General features: G+C 41.0%; 1 protein-coding gene across 1 annotated transcript; it reads left to right on the top strand.

Moving 5' to 3' along the window:
• Positions 1-3,412: 3,412 nt before the first annotated feature.
• On the top strand, positions 3,413-23,505 carry LOC120739202 (neuronal acetylcholine receptor subunit alpha-2-like). The gene is made up of 8 exons (XM_040040930.1): positions 3,413-3,994; positions 14,790-14,941; positions 15,069-15,113; positions 15,211-15,320; positions 19,565-19,784; positions 21,405-21,907; positions 22,440-22,803; positions 22,938-23,505. Exons 1-8 carry the CDS (start codon positions 3,934-3,936, stop codon positions 23,061-23,063), a joined length of 1,581 nt encoding a protein of 526 aa, XP_039896864.1. The 5' UTR covers positions 3,413-3,933; the 3' UTR covers positions 23,064-23,505.
• Positions 23,506-23,771: the final 266 nt, after the last annotated feature.

The following is a 23,771-nucleotide window of genomic DNA, read 5'->3' as shown; positions in this document are numbered from 1 at the left end:
ATTAAAATTTTCTCTGTTATTGTTACCTGGACATATATTGCTATAATCTCACTCCAAATTAATATTTGAATGGAACAAAATTTCCCTAAACATGAATATGATTTACAGATGGGGCTTTGCCTATCAGCATTACACCTTCAGCAAATTAAAAGTTTTTATTAACTTACTCATGAGATGATTGAAAAAGCCTTGCAGACTTAATATCACATTTTTAGCAGCGACCTGCTAATTAATTCAGAGGGTATGCCTCACAGTCGGAACGATTATGTAACGCAATGATGAAAGATGCAATATCTCCCAAGTTATTACATCTTTAGGTTGCAGAGGTGGGAAATAAATACCATAAATAAATGTCTTCATGTAGTATGAAAAGAAGTAGTGAAAGTGGTTAAACCTGGGCTATAGTTTTCTACTCTGTCCAACATATCCTGTCTGAATCTTTTGAAGTCCAGGTAAGTATAACTGTAACAAACACACAAGACTGGAAAATATTCTGTGGTTACTACTGTAACCCCAGTTCCACCCACAGTGGGTGCTTCACATAGTGAGAGACTGAATGAGGTTTGAAATACAACTCCAAATCTTTATTGAGCTATTCAGTAGTTGCACAATAGGTAGGCAGGCAGCCTGGCAAACGGAGTGGGTAAAGCCCATGAAAAGGAAGATTCTCATCTTGGATGTGCAGCTGGCAAATCTGCAACAACTGTGTGATGCTATCATGCATGTTTCTGTCCTGGCTCCCTTCCCTCACCCGTGAGGGTGCAGATGTTTTCCCCTCCCTCAGCCTAGTTCTACTGGAGATTTCTTTCTGTTAAAAGGGAGTTTTTCCTTCCCACTGTTGCCAAGTGCTTCCTCTCATAGGGTGGTGTGATTTTCAGAGTTTACTATGTAGTTTACTATCGAGGTTCCAGCACCTTGGTAAAGGTGCCACAAAGGATTAAGGCAGTTCTGAAGGCAAACTGGGTCCAAACCAGTACTTGCACGCTATCGCTCGCTAACAAAGTTGCCCATGAAGGCATATACTTTAGAGCCTTTTGGCAAATTTTATTATTGCTCTTGAACAGAGGTAGGCTACAGTGTTTAGTCGGTTGCTAGCTTTATATTTAGCATTTGTTTAGCTAATGCTAAATATGAGGTTAGAAGGTTAAATAAATATAAATCTGTGATGACAGCATAATATAATGCTGCCAGGAAATTGCTTTTTAAGAATCTATTTATGTTGTTACCAACCTTTTAAGCATTTCTTCATCAACATTGGCTGGTGAGCACTACGTCCACACTAGCCCTGATAGATTTGAAAAAGGCGTTTTCGTCTGAAAACGCTCCACGTCAGCGTTTTCAGTCGTCTTCACAGTTAAAAGTTTCCAGTCCTGCGCATGTGCAAAAGCGAGTGAGAATTAAAGAATTTTAAGAAAAGCTATCTGGAGCATGTACAAACTGATAATAATCTTTTGTAGGGCTGTCAAAATTGAGAGCAATCAAAACAACTGCTATACAATGCCCTCCGCTATCTTTGTTTAATTTGTCACATGACTAAAATGCATCATTGTTTTAGAAAGTCTGCGTTTTCGAGTGTCCACACTGCGACGGGGCAGTTCTGTTTTGAAATGTATGCGTTTTCGAGAGCGTTTTCAAAACGCTGCGTTTTTCCTTGAGGATAACGCTGTCTCAGTGTGGATGGGAGGCCAAAACGGAGAGAAAACGATACGTTTTCAAACGAAAACGCATTAGTGTGGGCTACGTCCACACGTACACGGGTATTTTTGAAAACTGAGATTTTCCGTTTTCGTTTTTTAAAAAAAAAATCCTGTCCAGACATAAACGCAAAAACAAAGGAAAACGCTGCTAGGAACTAGTGATGGGATTTCCGGCTCTTTTTAGAGAACCGGCTCTTTATATGTTTATATATAAATATATGCGGTGGCCCCTAGAGACAAAACACGTACAAACTCCAAAAAGCACATACAAACTCCAAAACACATTTCTAGCATGAACTGAACTTCCAAAACAGAACTACCTAGATCACTTAAATTACACAATTGAAAGCATGTGTGTATTGTTTGTGTATTTATACACAGGCACTCATATATATTCAAATAATTTAAAAAAAAAAGTTCATTTACCTGTTACTACCACACACCAAATCCGGTCGTTGGTACTTGCTGGCTTGTGTAGCCACTAGGTAACAAAAGCTCAACACTGCCCCTAGCATCCTGGAGCACTCCTGTTGTCTTTTGTACGTGTTTTGAGTTTTTATGTGCTTCCGAGTTTTTACGTGTTTTGGAGTTTGTACGTGGTTCGGAGTTTGTACGTGTTTTGGAGTTTTTACGTGTTTTGGAGTTTGTACGTGTTTTTACGTGTTTTGGAGTTTTTACGTGTTTTGGAGTTTGTACGTGCTTCAGAGTTCGTACGTGCTTTGTCTGTAGGGGCCACCGTAAATATACTTTTATTTATTCACTCCACATAAAATGTAATAAATAAATCATATAATACAAAAATCAACTAGTCACATTTCAACTTTTAACTATTTAAATTTTGCTTTGTCCTTTTACAAATTTAAAGTGAAACAACACAAAACACTGCAAACCACAACACAATTAAATGTAAATTATAATATGAAAACAAAAAGAACATGCATATTCTCTATCATATGGGCCTGCATGAATAAATTTTCTGAATCCTTTATCATCTGCAACTGAAAATAGTTGTAGATGATTACTATACCTTTCTAATGTGACGTTGTTGTCCCTGGCTCTTTCTCTGTCTCTCCCTCCCTCTCTGTTCCTGTGCTACTGAGTGTAACTACCGCCCCTCCCTCCTCTTCTCAGCGTAAAGCACAAGGCTGGCATGCAGAGTGAAGCGGAAAAAAGTGCAAGAGAGAGGGTGAGAGAAAGGGAAAAAAAAAAACCACAGCTCACGATAAGGAGCCGGCTCGCATCGTTCACGTCAAAGATCCGGCTCTAACAGCCATTTCGTTCGCGACCGACCCATCACTACTAGGAACATGCCAAAGTTGTGGCAATATATTCCTAACCTGTAGAAATGTTGGCCAATCAGAAGTCTAGAAGCCTGGGTGGGAAAGAGTAAACAAAGATGGCGCATAGAAGCAGAGCTGAGTACTATGTGTGGAGGGACAGAAACTGTGTTATATGTAAGCATGTAAACACTACAGAGAGTAAAGTTAACAGTAACCGTATTTTATCTAAGTCCGCCATTGTAGAAATTCATTTCACCAAAACAATAATGTGGCGCACAGTGTGACATCAAAAAAGGCGCACACCTTTGACCTGCGTTTTCTCTGTTTTCCTCATCCACACCTAAATGCAAAAACAGAGTTTTCGAAAATATCCACCCTGGCAGGTGTTTTTAAAAATCTCTGTTTTCAGTGACCGCAAACACCATTTACGTGTGGATGAAAGGTGCAAACGCATAGAAAAATCTGTGTTTTCAAAAATACCCGGGTATGTGTGGACGTAGCCTTAACGTGGATTTATAGACCCTACAACCAGAAGTTGTGTGACTTGCTTCTCAAAAGACATACTTTCATATTTCCAGCATCCATTGGGCTTTTTCTTGTTCTTGGTAGTATTTTATTACCATCAGCTGTATTTAGATCAAAATAATTTAATTAAAATTTAGTCAAGATTTGAAATAATTTACTGGGAACTATTAGGGCTGATTAAATTAACCAGATGATACCCCGCCTTCTTATTATTACAGACCTGGGGCAGGGTTATTGTGGAGATGTAAGACCGATTAATCAAGTCCAATGGGAGCTTGATACCTCAGCGGTGATGTGCACTGGGAGGCTGTGACTGGGATCCATGCAGCTGTGTGGAGAGGAGTGTGACAGTGTGAAGATGAGCGTTGGGAACCTCGGAGTGAAGCTGAGCTTCGTGTGAACGCCGGTGGGATCCCTTTGTAGCGCTTCAAATGGGGCGCAAACGAGACCTGACGCCGCTCTGCTGCTGCTGCTGGATCCTCATCAACTCCGGTAAGAGAGGCGGCGAAAAAGATTGATGGGATTTATATGGTAAAAATCAGCCGTGACTTCCCTGTAGGAGCACGTTGAAAAGCACCGAGGCTTTTAGTCATCTCATGGGGATTTCCTGACTTTATAACTTTGTTACCTCCCTTTTACTTAAAGGAATCAGTGACTGTGAGACTTGGGGTACATCTTTTGCTCTCCCGTTTTGACATGATGCATTTATAAAGCGGTGTTGCAAATTAATTGAGTAAGGGAAGGCTGTTAATCATCATATCGCATATTCCTGCAATGTTCTGATAGTGCAAAAGAATATTTGAAACTTTTAGTCCTTTATTGCTGGCTCGTATAGAAGGCCAATAGTCATTTATTCACATTCACATTTATTATTACTATGATCAATGCACTAAAGTAGCATTTTAAAGGTGTTTTATACAATCTGTGTTGGGGCATCTACACAAAGGGCTATGCTGACTTTAAGTAATTTTTTTCCATGTAACTGTGCTACACAAGTAAAACAACATTACAAGTGAAACATTACATTTAATGGAATTTACTTAATTGCTATACTTTTAAGTGGTACTGTTTTAAAAAAAACGTTTCTTTTTTTGGAGTGTATATTCATAATGACTTCATTTAAAAATTAACATCCTGCAGAGTCAGGATTGAGCTTAAATCCCGATTCAGTACACAGCAGACCCAAACAGGACTGCAAAAGTTCAGTTAGTCTCCACTCATTTAGATGTGTAGTATGTGTTTTTGATGCTGGCACAGCACAGGAAGCTTTTTGAGGCAAAAAACGATCAGGTCTGTGATGCTGTCACTTTAAAAACACTTCTAATTATCCAGGTTTTAAATGTGTAAAACAGTGTTCAGTGATCTGTTTTTGTGCGTGGAGCGGAGCAGGCATTTGTGAGCACTCAAAATTCTGAACACATTTTGCACATTTGTGACCGTTTTCATACCAATTTCTCTCAAAAGGTATCAGCTGGTATCAGTGAAAAACCAAAAACTAACATGCATATATGCACAAACTATCTGGAATTAATGACTGCTTTCAGGGTATTTCAAGAGGGATGGGCGAATGTTTCGCCTGTTGCAAAAGTGGTAATAAGGCATTTGTACTCTCCTGTGAAAGGTTTATTTACAATTTAAGACCTCCAGTTGTTAACCCCTCTTCTTCAGTTCTATTGTGCACCTGTAAGTCTTTTTAGGTGCTTAAAATTACACCCTAGTTTCAGAAACTGACGTGGTAGAACAGTGGGGAATTAGTGTGACAGAGCGTTTGGAGGCAGGAGTCGGGGCTAATCGGAAGAGTTTAGGTGAGTAGGAGAAAATAGAAAAAGCTGTTTATCTGGTGCTGGGGCGGAGCTGAGAAACAGCATATAAGCTGCAGCAGGGGTGGGCGAGCGCACCTGAAATGAAGCATGGAGAGAATAGAAGAGAAGAGGGTGAGAGAGAAAGAGAAGTTCCTGCTAAAGTGGCAGAAGCTGAGGCATGGGAGACAAATTAACCTGAACCCTAGACCCCTTACAGTGAGACAATCCTGTGGCTCTGTTAAACTTCATGCAGTTGAATGACCACTGATCACCTACAGCAAAGGCAATGATTCTGCGAAACCTTAGTTGACAGAAAACTACGCATTTACCTTTTATTTTGGACCATTTGATGGACAAAACTGTCTACGATGCTCAAGTAAATAAGTCCCCAGTTAACAAAACAGGTTAGAAATGTTGGCTTTTTACTCTTAGTAAATTAGGACAGATAAAACCCCTGCTTTGTGGTAGTGACACTGCCCCCATTGGCTGGGCATGAGGAGTCACTGAGTGTGAAAATAATAAGAGTTATATGTCACAGGAAGAAGAAATGTTAAGATTACCTGAAGCACTGCCAGTCTCAGAAATGTGCTATACAAATAAATGCAGATAGTACTTTATAAAACGTTGAGAACAAATCTGATTTGTTTTTAGACCTTTTAGATGCAGAATTTTAAGAAATCATGCCAAGATTGTAAAATGTTTGTTCCTGAAATAGAAATGGGAAGTATTCTTTTTGTATTTCTCTCATGGTTTTTGTAGTGATCACTTATGATCCTCCATTTAGTGTCTACATTTGGTTAAAATCTGAAAACCTGTCTTTCCAGGCTTTTAATAGACTTTAATTCAGACTCATCTCAATGATTTCCAATTCATGTTAACCCACTGAGTGATTTTCCTGCTGATTAAAGGTCAGTGTTTTCAGTGTTTGATATTTGTGACAAAGTTTTCTCTAATATCCCGGCCACATGGAGACCGTGATATTAGATATCCCTACTAGATTCGAAGTGGAGTAGTTTCTCAAAAAAAGAAAAAAGAACAAAAAGAAAGATCAATTGTGATCCTTTAACCCAGGGGTGTCAAACTCAAATACACAGTGGGCCAAAATTCAAAACTGAAACAATGTCGCGGGCTAACGTTAATATTTATTGAAATATATTTATTCCTCCAGATATAAGAATGAATCTTTTCTTATGGACTCAAACACGTTTTGCTGAAAAACTGAATATGGAACAAGCAAAGCTTAATACTAAACAATATATATATTAGCTGTATAATACCAGTAGGCCAGCTCTAATAGTAATTTGGTATGGCTTCGCGGGCCAAATGTAATTAGGCTGCGGGCCAAATTTGGCCCATGGGCCAGAGTTTGACACCTATGCTTTAACCCATTCTGATAGGTCCACCAAAAATGTCTGCCAAAAATGTCTGCAGAGCTACTTCAGTGTCCTGAGTAATCGCTGCATCTTTGGCTTAGCCTGTGACATCCATGTAGAGCAGGGCCCTATTCAAGAAAACTGGCTTTAGTAAACCAGACATGAGAAAAACTCAGTTTTTTTCTAAACAAACTTAAATTGTCAGACCTTACCAAACACAGAGTTCCTTTTTGTGTCCTCCCCTCCTGCTGCACCTGAAGCTGGATATACTCGGAGTTGACAGGATTTAGTTCGCCCATCCAAGTTCCTTATCAACTTTATTGTTTCTGCTTTAGCTGCCAAAAATATAAACCTCATGGGACCGTTTTCTGCCAATATGGCTTCCATTTCATCACCTTTGTCCACTTCTTGGCCGCAGACTATTCATGTCACCATCATCTTTTTGGGCTAGGTTTCACCAAAGTTAGTTAGCTTCTCCGTTTTCCCTTTTTCCTCTGATTGTTTGGCCACAGGTTGTCATCAGAAAGTAAAGGAGACCAACATGCTGCCAAAAATGTCTGCAGAGCCAGCAATATTTGTCATTGAGACAGAAAAAACAAAATTATAGATGTTAAAGGAAAAGTTCAACATTTCTTCTAAGCTGGTTGGTGTTACTGTCATGTTAACGCTTTGCAAAAATGGGATTTGAATTCGGCATTTAGTCAGAGGCCTGCACTGTGAAGCAGGATTTGGTCTGTGGAAGCATTGGAAGTCTGTGTGTTTCCTTAAGTCCTTGACACAACTTTATTCTGTAATTCAGTTTTATTAAATTGCTTAATTTTTATTCAAATGAATGTGGTCCATATTTATTTGTGAAATAAATTTGAACTTTAAGTCTATCGTTCTATTTTTGTTCCAGTACATAAGACTCAAACGGCACGATCACTCAGCATACAGTTTCAGAAGCTTTAAAAAATAAAACTTAAAATTATATAGCTTAAATAACACCGTATATTTTCTTAAAAGCAGAATGTCAAAAAACCCGTAAGGACCTTCTTCTCAAAACACATGGAGGACATCCTGAATATCAAAGTCAAGTAATTTCTCATAACAGGGTCGGGTAAGGCTTCTGCAATTTCCTTCTCTAAGGCCAGATGTTCAGTCGTGGTGAGTAATGTTTGACTGTTGGTATGATGTTCTTTTCATGAAATGCTTAGGTTTATGCAGACGTAATAGGACTCAGACCATCCAAATTCGGGTTTTCTGCTTTTTTCTGCAAGATAACTTTTCCCAAAATGTCTTGGGGATCATCAAAGATGTATTTGGGTAAATGTGAGACGAGACTTGATGAATTTGTTTAATCTGAAACGTGAAAGTGTGACAAATATCAACAAATGAAGAAATCAGGAATTGGGCAAATACTTTTTCTCAGCACTGCAGATGGCTATCCTAACTGAAAGTTATCTCTGTGTACTCTTCTGGTTGTTATTTTTTATTATAAGACCTGTGAGTAAAAACCATTGAGGACTTGTAGTGATTCTAATGATCCAACCGTAAAGTGAAGCACGCTTGTTTACAAAGCTGCACACCCAGTGACACGTTTAAAAGGTGCATTTTAATTAGTGCATTTGGTGTGAAAAAGTAACGGATTATAGACTTAACATAATCTTAAGTATTCAGGCAAAAAAGGATCAACTCATCCTTCAGAGAAACTGAAGCTCACTGATAATTCTCCACACAAATTAGCTTAAACCTTAATCATGTCCTAAATGAGACACAGCAGCCGGGGTCTTTATGCTAAATCCAGGGACACAAACTGCTGCACAATCCAACAACATATCTGTTTGTCCTCCACTGGCACAGCCTTACCTGAGACATCATTTTGCCAGTTATAAATAGCCAATGTAATCAGAAAAACTGGCATCACATTTGCACAGTTTGTGCTGTTGGCTCGCCGTTTCTTGCTCTGGCTAATCCTAAATTGCTTGCTGGTGATGCCAGATGGCTCGCCAGAGTTCAAAGCTGAGACAGAGAGTGATGGAGGGCTTTCTAGATGCAAGCTGAACAGAAAAGCAATATAGTTACCATCGGTGTTCATTTATCCTGCAAGAGAAATCACATCTGATACAAAAAGGTCAAACACTGAGAATTAAAGAGTTTTATTTCAAGCGTGAAAGGACTCCCCCGATGAGTTATGAACGCTGGAAAACCACACTCAGTGTTTTACAATAACTTCAATTATCTCTAATGGTTTTTGAGTAAGATCAAATTAAATCCAAGTGTAGTAGATCACATCCTAATCTTTGAAATTTTATGAACAATAAAATTCAGGTAATAGCTTTTCCCCCAGAGACTGGGTACAGTATCTCTCTCAACTGTAATGACTTTGGTTTAAGCGAAGTATGAGTGAAAATGCAGACTGGTCCTTAAAAAAGGCTGGAGGGGGAGAAAAGTGAGGAGATAAATCAGGAACACCCATGACCCATGGGGGAAGAGGAAGGTCTTCAGAGAGGAGGAATGTGAAGTGAAAGTGCTGAAGAGTGCAGATATTTAAATGTTTCTTTCAGTTTCTACACAGCAAAAGTGCAGTGAACAAGACAGTGATTAAGCCATCAGTGAACAAACTATTTACTGTAAATGAAAAAGTTTTAACGAGTATAAGAGCTATGAAGAGCTTTTGGTGCTTTCTGGTCGGTGGGACATGTCTGTGGTGCCCATGACCACAACAAACCGAAGTCTTGTGATCTCTGTAGTGCTTGAAACAGCTTACATGGGATTTATGGTCCTGTATGTGTATTTATTTTGCCTCATGTAGAGAGAAACTTCAGCGCAGTGCAGAAGTGCAGCTCTCCAAAGAGCAAAAAATGACGATAGCACTGTGTGCAAATAGAAGGGTAGAGGTCTAAGCCATTATTTCTAGCAGGCTGTAAATGTGTTCTTTTCTGCTGTAATATTGGTAACCAAGGTATGCAGAAGACCATCTCTGAACACACACATGAAACCATGAGGCAGCACAAGACCACACCACACTGAGGCTACAGTTCTCATGGGCTCACCAAAACTGGACAATAGAAGATTGGAAAAATATTGCTCAGATGATAGGGTCAGAATCAGACATACGCAACATAAAAGGATGGCTCCATCGTGCCTTCTATGAACAGTTCCGGCTGGTGGTGGTGTTATAGTGTGGGGAAAATTTTCTTAGCACAATTTGGGCTCCTTAGTACCAACTAAGCATCCTTTAAACACCACAGCCTGCCTGAGTGTTGTTGCTGACCGTGTACATCTCTTTATGGCCACAGTGTAACATCGTCTGATGGCTGCTCCCAGCAGGAATACACACTATGTCACAAAACTTTGATCCTCTCAAACTGGTTCCTTGAACATAGCCTCCACAGTCACCAGATCTCAGTCCAATAGAGCTCCTTTGAGATATGGTGGAACGTTTGTAAGGATGGATGTCATGGCACGCCGTCTCTCGGTTCTGCAATGTTTATGTTTTATGTTCTTAGTGGTGTCCCTGCTAGTTTAAAAAACCCACTCCCTGTTGGTATATGAACGACAGATGCTGCTTAATATCCGTGACTCACTACTGAAGCTCCCCAGCGTTAGCGAGTGATGTGGAGGACTCCCGCCGCCTCTGGCGTCGGTACCGGAGGAACCTCATCGCCGTGATCCCCCTGGAATCCTTTGAAATGGAAGCGCTGGAGAAGTGGACGAATGCGCGGCATGCGCTCTGGGAAGCATGTTCAGGTCAGAACTTGGACGCAGCGGGTCCTTACCATCAGTGACTCTGGCTGTTTAGGACTTTATTTTGGCCTCAAACAGCGCTGCCTTCTTCCTGTTTACCCGACGTCATCGGAGCACGCTCACCCGAGGCTGCTTTATTGGTCGCCATGCCGACGGGATACGAGGGAAGGTGGAGCAAATATGAACAACCTACAATTACTGCCTGCTAGCACGGATGGACAGAGAGTTAAATTAGCTCTCTTAAACGCAAGATCTGTATCAAATAAAACTCATGCTCTTCGGGACTTTTTTGGTACTCATAAGCTGGATGTCATGTTCCTAACTGAGACATGGCTGCGCGCTGGTGAAGTGGCACCCTTGCTGGAACTCTGCCCCACCGATGCCAGCTTCTTCAGCTCCCCCAGGTTGTCTGGGAGGGGAGGCGGGGTAGCCTCTATCATCAAAGACTGTTTTAAATGCAAACAGATACAAAGTCCTGGTGCTTTTACCTCATTTGAGTCCCAACTTCTGACTTTAGGCTGTCCTATGGTTCTAATTATAGTCATCTATCGTCCACCTAAATATAATGACTTGTTTATTTCAGAATTTTCAGACTTCTTGACATGTTTTATCACTCACTATGAAAGGATTCTTATAGTGGGGGACTTTAATATTCATCTGTGTTGTGAGGATAAACCCCTGGTCAAAGATTTCTTAAATGTAACTGATTCCTTAAACTTCACACAATTTGTGTCTGGGCCAACACGTAAGGGCCACACCCTAGACCTTGTCTTGGGCTACGGGCTGAATATATCAATGACTGAAAATTGTGTTTTACCTATTCTAGACCACTCAGCAATTTTATTTGATATTTTAATCCCTAAACCTCCAGCTTCTGAGAGGGGAAAATCATCTCGTTATATTAGCCCCGAAGCATTGCTTGGAGTTAAATTACATCTACCTGATGTGTTGGACCCTATTTTTACCCAGGAGTTATGTGTGGACACCTTGACTGCGAATCTTAATAATACACTTCTTGAACTACTGGACTCTGTTGCTCCCGTAAGGAAGTTGAAATGTCAAAAAAGGAACCCTATGCCTTGGTTAAATGAGGAGCTCTTGAACTTGAGAAGAAATTGTAGAAAAGCAGAGCTTCACTGGAGATCTTCCAGACTAGACATATTTCTCCAGGCTTGGAAGGACTCATTATCTTCTCTTCAATCAGCGATGTCGACAGCGAAAGCAAATTATTTCTCAAATCTCATCATGAGTCATAAACATAACTCAAAACTCCTTTTCAACACAGTGTCGCAACTTACAGAGAGTAAGTCAACTCTCTGCTGTTCTAATTTGATAGCTCATGACTTTCTTACGTTTTTCAGAGACAGGGCTGAAACACTTAGAAATCATATTACTCCCTCCTCAAGCTGTTCATTAGACTACTCAGCTGCTTTGCCTGTTGGTGCTGATAAACTGTTCCGTGACTTCAAGGTTATTTCTCTGTCTGGATTAACTAAGGTTGTAAAAGCAGCTCGATGTACAACCTGTTCTTTGGATCCTCTACCAGCCTGGGTTATAAAGGAACTGTGGTCAGTATTAGGACCCTACATTCTGTTTTTTTTAAATACGTCATTGACGACCGGAGTCTTTCCTGAATGTTTTAAATCAGCTGTGGTAGTGCCGATCTTGAAAAAGCCTGGACTGGATGTTGACATGGTCGCAAACTATAAACCCATCTCACATCTGTCTTTTTTATCTAAAATCTTTGAAAAAGTGGTTTTTAAGCAGCTCACTGAGCATTTGTCAACAAGCAATCTGTTTGAACCATTTCAGTCTGCTTTTAGACCAAATCACTCCACAGAAACAGCTTTAGTCAAAGTGGTAAATGATCTGCTGGTAAATGCAGACAATGATTGCACTTCAGTTTTATTACTGCTGGATCTAAGTGCTGCGGTTGACACTGTGGACCACTCCATTTTATTGGATAGGCTTGAACATTTTATTAGAATTACAGGAAATGTTTTATCATGGCTGAGATCTTACCTGCTTGGGAGGTCTCAGGCTGTTAGTTTTAAAAATGGTAAATGGTAAATGGCCTGCATTTGTATAGCGCTTTACTCAGTCCCTAAGGACCCCAAAGCGCTTTACACTACATTCAGTCATTCACCCATTCACACACACATTCACACACTGGCAATGGCAAGCTACATTGTAGCCACAGCTGCCCTGGGGCGCACTGACAGAGACTTGTGCAGTGAGGCATGAGGTCCCTCAGGGCTCCTTACTTGGACCATTGCTGTTTTCTATGTACCTGCTGCCTCTTGGTGTTCTTTTACATTCTTTTAATGTAACCTTTCATTGTTACGCTGATAACCTGCAGCTTTATGTTCCTTTAACCACTGGAAATTGTGCTGAAGTCTCTAAACTAGAATGTTGTTTTTCTGCAATTAAGGGCTGGTTATCGGATAATTTCTTGCTCCTAAATACTGATAAGGCAGAGTTGATGGTCATTGGGCCACACAAATTTCAGCTCTTGTCCCAAAATTTCATCTTGAAAATTGATGACAGTGTCATAAATTGCAGGAACAAGGTAGAAAACTTGGGTGTGTGGTTCGACATGGTGCTCTCCTTTGAAACTCATGTAAAAGAGATAACAAAATCCGCCTTTTATCATTTGAGGAACATAGCCAGAATCAGACAAGTTTTGTCAAGCGACACTGCAGAGGTCTTCCCGTATTGATTATTGCAATGCTCTTCTTTCTGGCCTACCAAAGAAAAGTTTTAGAGGTCTACAGATGGTGCAAAATGCTCGCATTTCAATAAGAACTGGGAAATTTGAGCACATTACCCCTCTTCTGAGATCTCTGCATTGGCTACCTTGTCAGGTTCGAGCAGATTTTAAGGTCCTGCTCTCACCTACAAGGCTTTAAACGGATTGGCACCTACATACCTCTCCAACCTTTTACACCTTTATGTTCCATCTCGTGCTCTACGATCTCAGAACTCTGGCCTTCTACAGAACTCTGGCCTTCTAAAAGTTCCTAGAGCCAGAAAAAAGACAATTGGAGAGCGTGCTTTTTCTTTTCGTGCCCCATTTCTTTGGAACAACCTCCCTCAAGATATTCGGCAGGCATGCTCTGTGGAGGTTTTTAAAACTAAGTCGAAGACACATTTGTTCACCCGATCCTACATGTCTTAATTCTATGGCTTTTAGTTTTTAATTTTTTATTGTTTTTAACTTGTATTGTGTCTTTTACCTGTATTGCTATGTATCGCTTTCATTTTATTTATTTATTTATTTAGTTGTACAGCACTTTGTTTGAAAGCGCTTTATAAATAAAGTTATTATTATTATTATCATTATTATTATTATTATTATTATTATTAACAGGAGACAGCTCTGCAGCAGCTGTGTGATTGTATCGTGTCAATATGAACTAAAATCTCTGAGGAAACTTTCCAGCTCCTTGTTCACATTTTCCTCATAGAATATAAAGTTTACTTGCACTCGCTAATATTATGATGCATACAAGCATTATGAGAGCTGCATTACATAGAAAATAATAATTTATTATATGTTTTTATGTGAAAGAAGGAAAATAGGACAAAGTGAATGACCTACAATTAGAGGATTCTGGTGTGAGGGATCATTTTTTTTGTCTTTGCTTAATTTTTTTGCAGAATTGCACATATGGTTGAAAAGTCTTGAATGCTTTGTGTTCATTTACTTTTTAGAGTTTCTAATAAATTGCTTGCACCTGACCTGACAACGCTGTACAGTCTTGAGCATAAAACCTGTTTTGATATGTTATCGTGAAATCAGAGGTTCTGAATTTAGTTTGAAAACCAGCTTTTGGGTTCAGAGTTTTGAGAAAAGGACAGAAACTTTCCAGAAATGTGTCTTAGATTTTGAAAAGTGAAAATCAGATTCTCTCTAAATAAAAAGCACGAGGGACACCAAGTTCTTTGAAGTAGGAAAATATGTCACAAAATCTTTAACTGGTCTTTTATTGAGAGGGATAGTTATTGAAGCAAGTGGGTGTTCACCCACTCCGGACCAGGTTATGTCTGCAGCATATGCTACCATGGTTATATACACTGATTTTCATCAAGGATCACCTCTGAAGTTACTCAAAGCCCACTTTCTGGCAGAGGCCTCTGTGTGTGTGATTGACTTTTGCCTGTATAAATGTGTTTTAGTGAGTGAGAGCTTCCTTAGAGATTTGCAAGAAGGTAAAATGAGACCTGCAAAATGCATCAAACTGGATGAAAACTATTTAAGGTTTCATGATATGAGTGACTGATTACATAAGATAGATCAGACAAAGGAAGCACTTTTAAACTACTGCAGGATGATAGTCTGAACCCGACAGGGTTGCTGATCTGTCTCTGCCTCTCTGTCAGTGCTCTCTGAGGACTGGGATCGTGTTCACACTGAGGACGAGCTCTTCAGGAGTTTGTTTCGAGGCTACAGCAAGTGGACTCGACCGGCGAAGAACGTCACAGACGTGGTCATTGTCAAGTTTGGCCTGTCCATCGCCCAGCTTATAGATGTGGTAGGAAATTTAACCATACCTTCAAAACTTTAAAAACTATTCCCCCCTTCTGTTTTGTGCCATTGCACCTACTAGGGCGTTAGATGCATGGCTCACTCGCTGTGTCCACTTCATTTACAAAAAACAGGATGAGAAAAATCAGATGATGACAACCAACGTGTGGCTGAAACAGGTGGGTGAAAACAAAAACTGGGTCTGAAAGTTAATTAAATGTAATGCAAATGTGTTTTGTGTCCTAAAATGACATAAAAATGTGTATTCATTGAAAGGAATGGACGGATTACAAGCTGCGGTGGAGTCCTTCCGACTTCAACAATGTGACGTCCATCAGAGTCCCTTCTGAGCTCATCTGGGTGCCCGACATTGTGCTGTACAACAAGTAAAAACCACACGCATGATTCACGAGTCCACCCTTCTCCTCGTCCTCCTTCATCCTTTCAAACTCATCTTAAAATTCACTGAGAGTAGAGAAGCAATGACATCAGTCTATCCCAGGAGGCCAGGATTTGGGGGCTTAGCAAGGTAACCCCAGGTTAAACCCAGGGCTTTCAGCATTACAGTGGTGCTCTTTACATCTTACCAGATTGCATCGCCACGGTAACTTGTGCTGCACGCCTAACCTTCTTAGGCACAAGTTATGTTTGAAATAAGAGGCTTGCAAGTGCAACACCACCTTCTACTGACCGGTAAATTCTCTGGAGGACAGCATGTCTATTCCTTAAAGTGTCCTCTAACTTCAATGAGCAGATAACAGAGTAAACATTTTGAGAGGCAGCCTATGATCCTAAAAAATCCAAATACAGTTTTTCCCCCTCATTTCTTTATATTCTATTGGGAAAACTAATGGGAGTACTGAGCAACACATAAATACTTTATTTTGTTCATACCGTTAATTATTAGAGTTGCCAACCGTCCCGTAAAAAACAGAATCGTCTCGTATTCAGAGAAAATATTACGCGTTTCGTATTGAGGTGAAAAGGAACATTTTGTCCCGGACTTCAGCTACAATGAAAAAGACACAAAGCTGGAGTTATTCTGTGTTTAGGCCGCACAGCTGCCTCTTCTTCTCTCATTCTCTCTCCCCCCCCCTCTCCTGTTTCTACTTCAATCATGAAACTGATCATTGATCAGCTGATCGGCTTTTCTCTCTTCTTTATTTATCGCCCACTTTGCGCCAGAAAGAGGAAACCAGCGGATGTCGCGCTAAACAACAGCAGCACGTTTAAGCTTGATCAGCTGTTGTTAGAATTTATTTAATATTACTTTCTACTATCAGCTGATGTTTGCTGGAGCCACAGCTGTAAACCTGCTGGTCAGGATGTCGGTTTGGATATGTGGTGAGAGGGAAACATGACCAGTGACCGAAAGAACGAGATCGCGGATACAAGCGGCAGAAATGAGCTTCCTCCGAAGGGTGGCTGGCCTCTCCCTTAGAGATAGGGTGAGAAGTTTGGCCATCCGGGAGGGGCTCAGAGTAGAGCCGCTGCTGCTCCACATCGAAAGGAGCCAGCTGAGGTGGTTCGGGCATCTGACAAGGATGCCCCCTGGGTGCCTCCTGGGTGAGGTGTTCCAGGCATGTCCCACCGGGACATGCTGGAGAGATTATATCTCTCGGCTGGCCTGGGAACGCCTTGGTGTTCCCCCGGATAAGCTAGAGGAGGTGGCTGGGGAGAGGGAGGTCTGGGCCTCTTTGCTTAGGCTGCTGCCCCCGCGACCCGGCCTCGGATAAAGCGGATGAAGATGGAAAGAAGATGGGAAACATGAAGATGAAACCAGGAGATGTCCTTACTGAATCATCAGAGCTGAACAGGTGATGGAGAAATAGGTTTACCTTTTAGGTGACATGAATGAGTTGAAGTTATGAACTGTTTCTGAGAGACAAATAACACCAGGATCCTTTTTTTACTTAGCTGACAGCTGGTAACTGTGCAGGGGCGGGTCTAGCAAAGTGTTGTCAGGGGGGCAGGTAGGGCATTAACAGGGAGAGGGGGGCACAAGGAAATACTTTTCTTTCTTATTCTCATTTAAAATGTCTCGCTTTTAAAAAAATAATTATCTGAGTCTTACAACAAACGATTGATAGATTAATGCATATATACCATCAGAACAGTGTACATCACTGTCACAACAGCGTTTGTTTTAATTCAAAGGCTTTATGATTTTTCCTATAATGGCGGGCCGGTCTCTAGTCAAATTCCCTGGGACGATTTTTTTTTTGTCCCAGTCCAGCCCTGTATGCAGCTCATCTGCAGTCTGGTGTTACCTACATCTTCCTATTCAGAAGGCAGAATTTCCGAGTTCTGAGTACAATCGAAAGCACCACGACTGCAGTTTTTGTGTTGGATGTAAAAAGCAGGCTAGAATCATGCGGCGGTCAACGACGGTCCAGGCGTGGGATTTCTCTCGTGGAAATGTGCACATTATTTTTTTCCTTTCTATTGGTAGGTGGCACAGTGCACTTGTGGCAAGTAAGCAAGCTAGAAGACTGGCAATCTGGCTGGGTATCCAGTTACAGAAGCAACACATTAACAAGAGAATTCTGAGTAAAACCAAAGTTACTTTCCCTAGTAACTAGTTACTCTGAAAGTAACGAGTAACTTGAAGTAACTGAGTTACTTTTGATAGAAGTAACTAGTAATGTAACTAAGTTACTAATTTAAAGTAACTTACCCAACACTGCTAATAACAAATAGTATTTCTGCTTCTGGTGCCTAAATAATTATTTCTTGTTATTTCTTTAAGTAGTCTTCGGGAATAGTTCTCCAGGCTTCTTGAAGGACATTCAAAGATTCAAAGCTCTTATTTGGATGTTTCTGCCTTTTGTTCTTTTCTCTGTCAACATGATCCCACACTGCTTCAATAATGTTGAAGTCTGGGCTCTGAGGAGGCCAATCCATGACTGATAGTGTTCCACTGTGTCTTTTTCTATCCAGGTATGATTTTGCTGCACTGGCAGTGTGTTTGGGGTCATTATCATGCTGAAAATGAAAAATGTTATCAGTTAAACATTTTCCAGATGGTATTATGTGGTAGATCAAAGTCTGAAGATACTTTTCTGAGTTCATAATTCATTCATTTTGACAAGATCCCCAACACCACTGGCTGAAATGCAGCCTGAAACCATGGCAGAGCCTCCACCGTGTTTTAGAGGTGCCTGTAGACCTCTCTTGTTGTACCTCTCTCCTCACCTCCTATGTATGTATGTACTGATGATGAACCAAAGCAGAACCAAACATTTCAAATTCATCACTCCTGAAGACCGTTTGCCACAGTTCTTGTTTAATTTTCATACCTCAGCGTTTTCTCCCTGCTTTCCTTCATTAAGAATGGCTTCTGACAGCCACACTTCCACCGAGACCATTTCTGATGAGGATTTAGTGAACAGTAGATGGATCAGTTGAAGGCCCTGGTGCATCTCTCAGGTCCTGTGTCAGGTCTTTGCTGGATTTTTTTTCCTGTTACTTAAAGACATGACTTTCAGATAGTGTTCATCTGCTGAAAATATGTCTGTATTGTATTTTTCGGGTCAACTAAAGAAATGAATGTGTTTTTGTGACAGGCTGTTAGTAGCAAAGTGCCTAAAGATTTAGTACAGCCCATAATCTTAATTTAGGACATTTTTTATATATAAAAACATATTCCCTCTGTTGCAACGCACCAACATCATAAGAAACAGACTGAAGGTTTAAAACAAATAAATGAATTACATGCTCTGTGCCACTTCTCAGCCATGCGGATTATTTGTTTTCATCGTTATGATTTGTGGGATGGTATTATCTCCTTTAACAACAGGTGTACCAGATTATCCTCTCCTAAAGATAATAAAGGAAGAACTGAAGCATTGTCCTTCGTATTTACAGAGGTCAACCTGTTCTTACGACGCTTCCCATGCAGATATTTCAGGATCATTTCACTCAGTTTGAACCTTCCTGAAAAACTTGACTATTCAGCTACAACCCTTGAGTTTTCAACCACCGTCATGTGACCCCTATCCAAAGAGCAAATGAAGCCAGATAAAGATCTCTATAAACCCTGCAAAAACATCTGGGGGTAAATAAGGATTATTAACTCTTATTTTATTTGGATTTAAAATATTGAGTCACGCTCACAGCAGATGCTCAAGGACACACATACTGTTCCTGAACAGAGACGACTTTCTGTAGGTGGACCTGGAAATTATCTGTAGTGATCAATTAGCTGCTTGATCCATAACACGGTCCTCCTTCATTGAAGAGCGAAAGAGGAGTTGAGGTCACTTACATGGAGACAAACAGCTCGATGGTATTTTCTGCATTTTCCTGCATATCAATTGGCGATGCATGCAAATTATGCTGTTGAATAAATGACCCTGATTCTGTTGCGGATGCACGGCGATGTTGCATCACACAGTTTTAGTTGAGTTTCCAGCCCTCAGGGCTCGGGGGAGTATTAAAATTGGTCTGGATGGAGATGAAACTCTCTCCGCTTTCAGTGAAAATGAGCTTGCATCGGTTTCATTTACATTCAGCTATCAATTATTAAGCATAGCTTGTGTAAACGGGCATAGCTCCAGGTTTATTGATTCACCTTCTGAGTTTAAAAACTAATGAAATTAAAACTTTTTACCCTCTTTTCTTGTTAAAGTGCTGACGGGGAGTTCGCTGTCACCCACATGACCAAGGCACAGCTGTTTTACACCGGTCGTGTCCGCTGGGTACCGCCCGCCATCTACAAGTCCTCCTGCTCCATCGACGTCACCTTCTTCCCCTTTGACCAGCAGAGCTGCAAGATGAAGTTCGGATCCTGGACATATGACCGCGCCAAGATCGACCTGGAGCCCTTTGAGAACACCGTGGACCTGAAGGTGGGAACACGTGGGTGGAGGTTGCTCTGCTTCCCCTCCCCCTCCACATTCCTCCCTCATACTCTCTTATGATTTCCTTCCTAACACCTCCTGCACCTCTTTACCTCCTCTTATCGGCTCTTCACATGTGTTTTGTTTTACAGAAGAATGCCCGCCAAACTCTCAGGCTGCTCACATTTTAATTAACAAAGTATTTCCCAGCGTCATGTTTCACTGCAGTAACAGGTTCTGGAAAAATTCACAGAATAGTTTTGTAAGAGAAAGAAAAAACCCAAATCCTGGGGAGATTTCTGAGTTGTAAAACGTGGCAGGTTTCTTTAACTCTTTACCCCTTGGACACCTACTAGGAGAGGGGTGGCCAACTCCAGGCCTAGAGAGCCAGTGTCCTGCAGGTTTTAGATGTCACCCCGGGTCAGCACACCTGAATCAAATGATTAGTTCATTACCAGGCTTCTGGAGAACTTCAAGAAATGTTGAGGAGGTCATTTAGACATTTCAATCAGCTGTGTTGGATCAAGGACACATCTAAAACCTGCAGGACACCGGCTCTCGAGGCCTGGAGTTGGCCGCCCCTATACTAGGAGGAACCCTTGAAGCTTTTTTCTGAACTTGGATTGAAAACATGGAAACTATTATAATGGCCTGCAAACTACATCTTAACTGATATACTGAGGTGTTAAAAGGTGTCATTATGGCTACAGGGGAGGTCATGAAATGTTGTTTTTATAGGGGAAAGAGTTAATATGGTGTGATTTTGAAGCACAGAATGCAGAAGTAAGTTTGTTTCTTCAGTTTGACTCCACATGTCTGCATTTGAGATCTCTATCCTGCAACACTTGGAGAGTACGCTGTAACAAAAGACAGCACTATTTATACAGACAGATACACAAAGGGGTAATCAGGGGCATGAGGCACAGAGGGGAAAACAGGAACAGGTAACATGAATGTGACAGGGAAAGTAAAACTAACTGCAACACACAGGAGACAAATGACTACCAAAATAAAAGAGGAAAGAACAATAAACAATAATCGTTGTGGGGGATTCTCTCCAGTATCTTCATGACTTGTAAGGTCAGAGCAGCTGGCCTGTGGTCGTTGGAAGTAGTTGGGTGAGATGTTTTTGTAGACAGGGACAAGACAGAATGTCCTTGAGAGAGTCAGGACCTTATGCAGTTTAAAACTCTGGTTGCTGATGAGACACAGCTGAGCAGCACAACTTTGGGGCTGATGCTATCAGAACCAGCCACTCTGCCAGAGTAGAGTCAAGACAACTCTTTCCTGACTTTTTCAGTTGAGAGGGACATGGAGGTGCAAGCTGTAGGTGCAAAGACAAGGGAAGGGGACAATGTTCATGAGATGAATTGTATGCTGGGGAAGGATGACCAGCAGGGGGAGGTGTGTCAAGCCAAGTGAAGTTTAAGTTGTTGGTACTCTTCTCATTCCACTCCAGCACTAAGTCCCTGCTTTGTTTGGGTCCTGTGAAGATTCTCAGTCCAACCCCTCCTTGTTGTTATTCTGTTATTTCCTGGCTTTCTCCTGTAACAGGCTTTCCCCCCTGCTGCTTTAACTTTAAACTCCCTCTGCACAATGTCAGTGTGGCTAAAAGAGTCTGACTTTTAGGGCTACTGGGAGAGTGGAGAATGGGCAATCGTCAACGCTGTAGGAACCTACAATACCAAGAAATACGACTGCTGTCACGAGATCTACCCCGACATCACTTACTACTTCGTGATCCGCCGCCTGCCGTTGTTCTACACCATCAACCTCATCATCCCCTGCCTGCTCATCTCCTGCCTGACCGTCCTGGTCTTCTACCTGCCATCAGACTGCGGCGAGAAGATCACGCTGTGCATCTCCGTGCTGCTGTCGCTCACTGTCTTCCTGCTGCTCATCACCGAGATCATCCCATCCACATCGCTAGTCATCCCGCTGATTGGGGAGTACCTACTCTTCACTATGATCTTTGTCACGCTGTCAATCATCATCACTGTGTTTGTTTTGAATGTGCACCACCGATCATCAGAGACTCACACCATGCCCCGGTGGGTTCGGAGGCTTTTCCTGTCTGTGGTGCCGCGCTGGCTCTGCATGAAGCGCCCGCATCATGGACTCAGGCCTGCAAGGTGAGAAAGCCTCTATGACCATTAGAGGCACTGCAGGTTTTTACATGGTCATAAATAGCTTAGTGTAGTTGACTTCTACGTGGTCAAATGTGTATGAGTTGAAGTTTAGGATTGGCTAATTCAATCCAATTAATTAGCTCTCGACTGAGTTAGTGCGGTAATCCACACAGGAAACCACAAAATCTCTGCACAGGTTTATTGTTTTCATTATATGCTTGAACCATTTGGCTGATTTTAATACATATTGCAGAGAGATAACTTAGCAGCCCCACCATACATTCACAGCCTCCAAACTCTACTTCTTTTTGTTGTTTAATTGTGGTTGGCAGACAGCTTCTAGGCATTTTACCACCACCTATTGGCAGTAGAAGTATATTGATAATTTGAGGTAGTGGTAAAAATAAGGGAAATATATAATTTAAGGTGACAGATAGTTGTAATCATTAGTTTTTCTGTTTTATATTTTCACAATGTTTTGCTTGTCGTTACAATGTCATTGTAATTTTTCTACAAACCCATCTACCTTTCTTAGGCAACACCACCTGAGCGATAAACTCCTCCCTCTCCGGACTCCGGGCCCCTCCCACAGCATCTGGATCACTCAGGAGTCTGATGTGGATGCTGGAGATGAAATTAACCACTGGGACTTTCATGGCTACTCAAACATGGAGCATTTGGAGAGGTTTGGGTCCCCATCTTGTCTTTCTGCTCAGTCTCTGGGCTATACACTCGTACCACAGACACGGTCCACTGTCAGCTTAGAGTGGGATACCCCTGTGGAGTGTGGTTCGACCCAGAACCAGTGGGACTCTTCTTTGTCTCCTGCTGTCATATCTGCCCTGGAGGGAGTAACGTACATCGCTGAACACCTAAGAGCAGAAGATGCAGACTTTTCGGCAAGTATTGGATTTTTTTGGTTATAGATTTGCGGTCAAAAGTTTACATCAGGGGTGTCAAACATAAGACAGCCTGGGTTTTATATATTTCTCCAAGTTTACTGGCTCATTTTTGGTTTTATGTCTTCTCTCAGGTGAAGGAGGACTGGAAGTATGTGGCCATGGTCGTAGACCGGATCTTCCTGTGGATGTTCATCATAGTGTGTCTGCTGGGGACCGTTGGACTCTTTCTGCCTCCGTGGCTCTCTGGGATGATTTAAAACCAAGACTAGATGTTAAAAACACTAATATATTATATACAAAAGTGGAAGAGCATGGTTAACTTTTAAATTTGTTGCAACAGACGAGTCTAGGAAACTTATTTCATGGAGGACAAAAAGTACAAAAATTAATAATAAAGAGAAATTAATTATTAATGCAAATATTTATAAAATGAAATGGCCTTGATGTATAAAATGGAATATACTGATGTTAATTAATAATAAATATTATAATCTGCTTTATTTGCTTGTGTCTTATTTATTCTCCATTGTATCTGTAATTTTCTTCACTCTCACATCTGCGTATGTGGTTCTGTTTGTCTGTCTGTCTGGTTGTTTACAGTTTTTCAATTTTGTGTGATGGTACATAACAAAAACAACTTGAGCTAAATTACATTTTAGTGAAATCTGGTGAAAGTCACACTGAATGTGAAAATCAGTAAAAACATTATATTACCCACAATTTTTTTTGTTGATCGTCTTCAAACTTCACAATAATATACTCAGTGTTGGGAAAGTTAGTTTTAAAATGTATTCCACTACAGAATACATGCCTCAAAATGTATTTTGTAACGTGTTACGTTACTCAATGAGAGTAATGTATTCTGAATATTTTGGATTATTACTATATTATCATGCTTTTTACAACTACATGAATGTACTATTGCTGTGTGATTCATTACTATTACTGAAGGTTACTTGCCATAC

Source organism: Simochromis diagramma, unplaced genomic scaffold, assembly GCF_900408965.1.
Source record: "Simochromis diagramma unplaced genomic scaffold, fSimDia1.1 OVJJ01000411.1, whole genome shotgun sequence".
Lineage (NCBI taxonomy): Eukaryota > Metazoa > Chordata > Actinopteri > Cichliformes > Cichlidae > Simochromis > Simochromis diagramma.
Note: the sequence above shows the minus strand (reverse complement) of the source record. Positions and strands in the feature narration are given on the sequence as shown.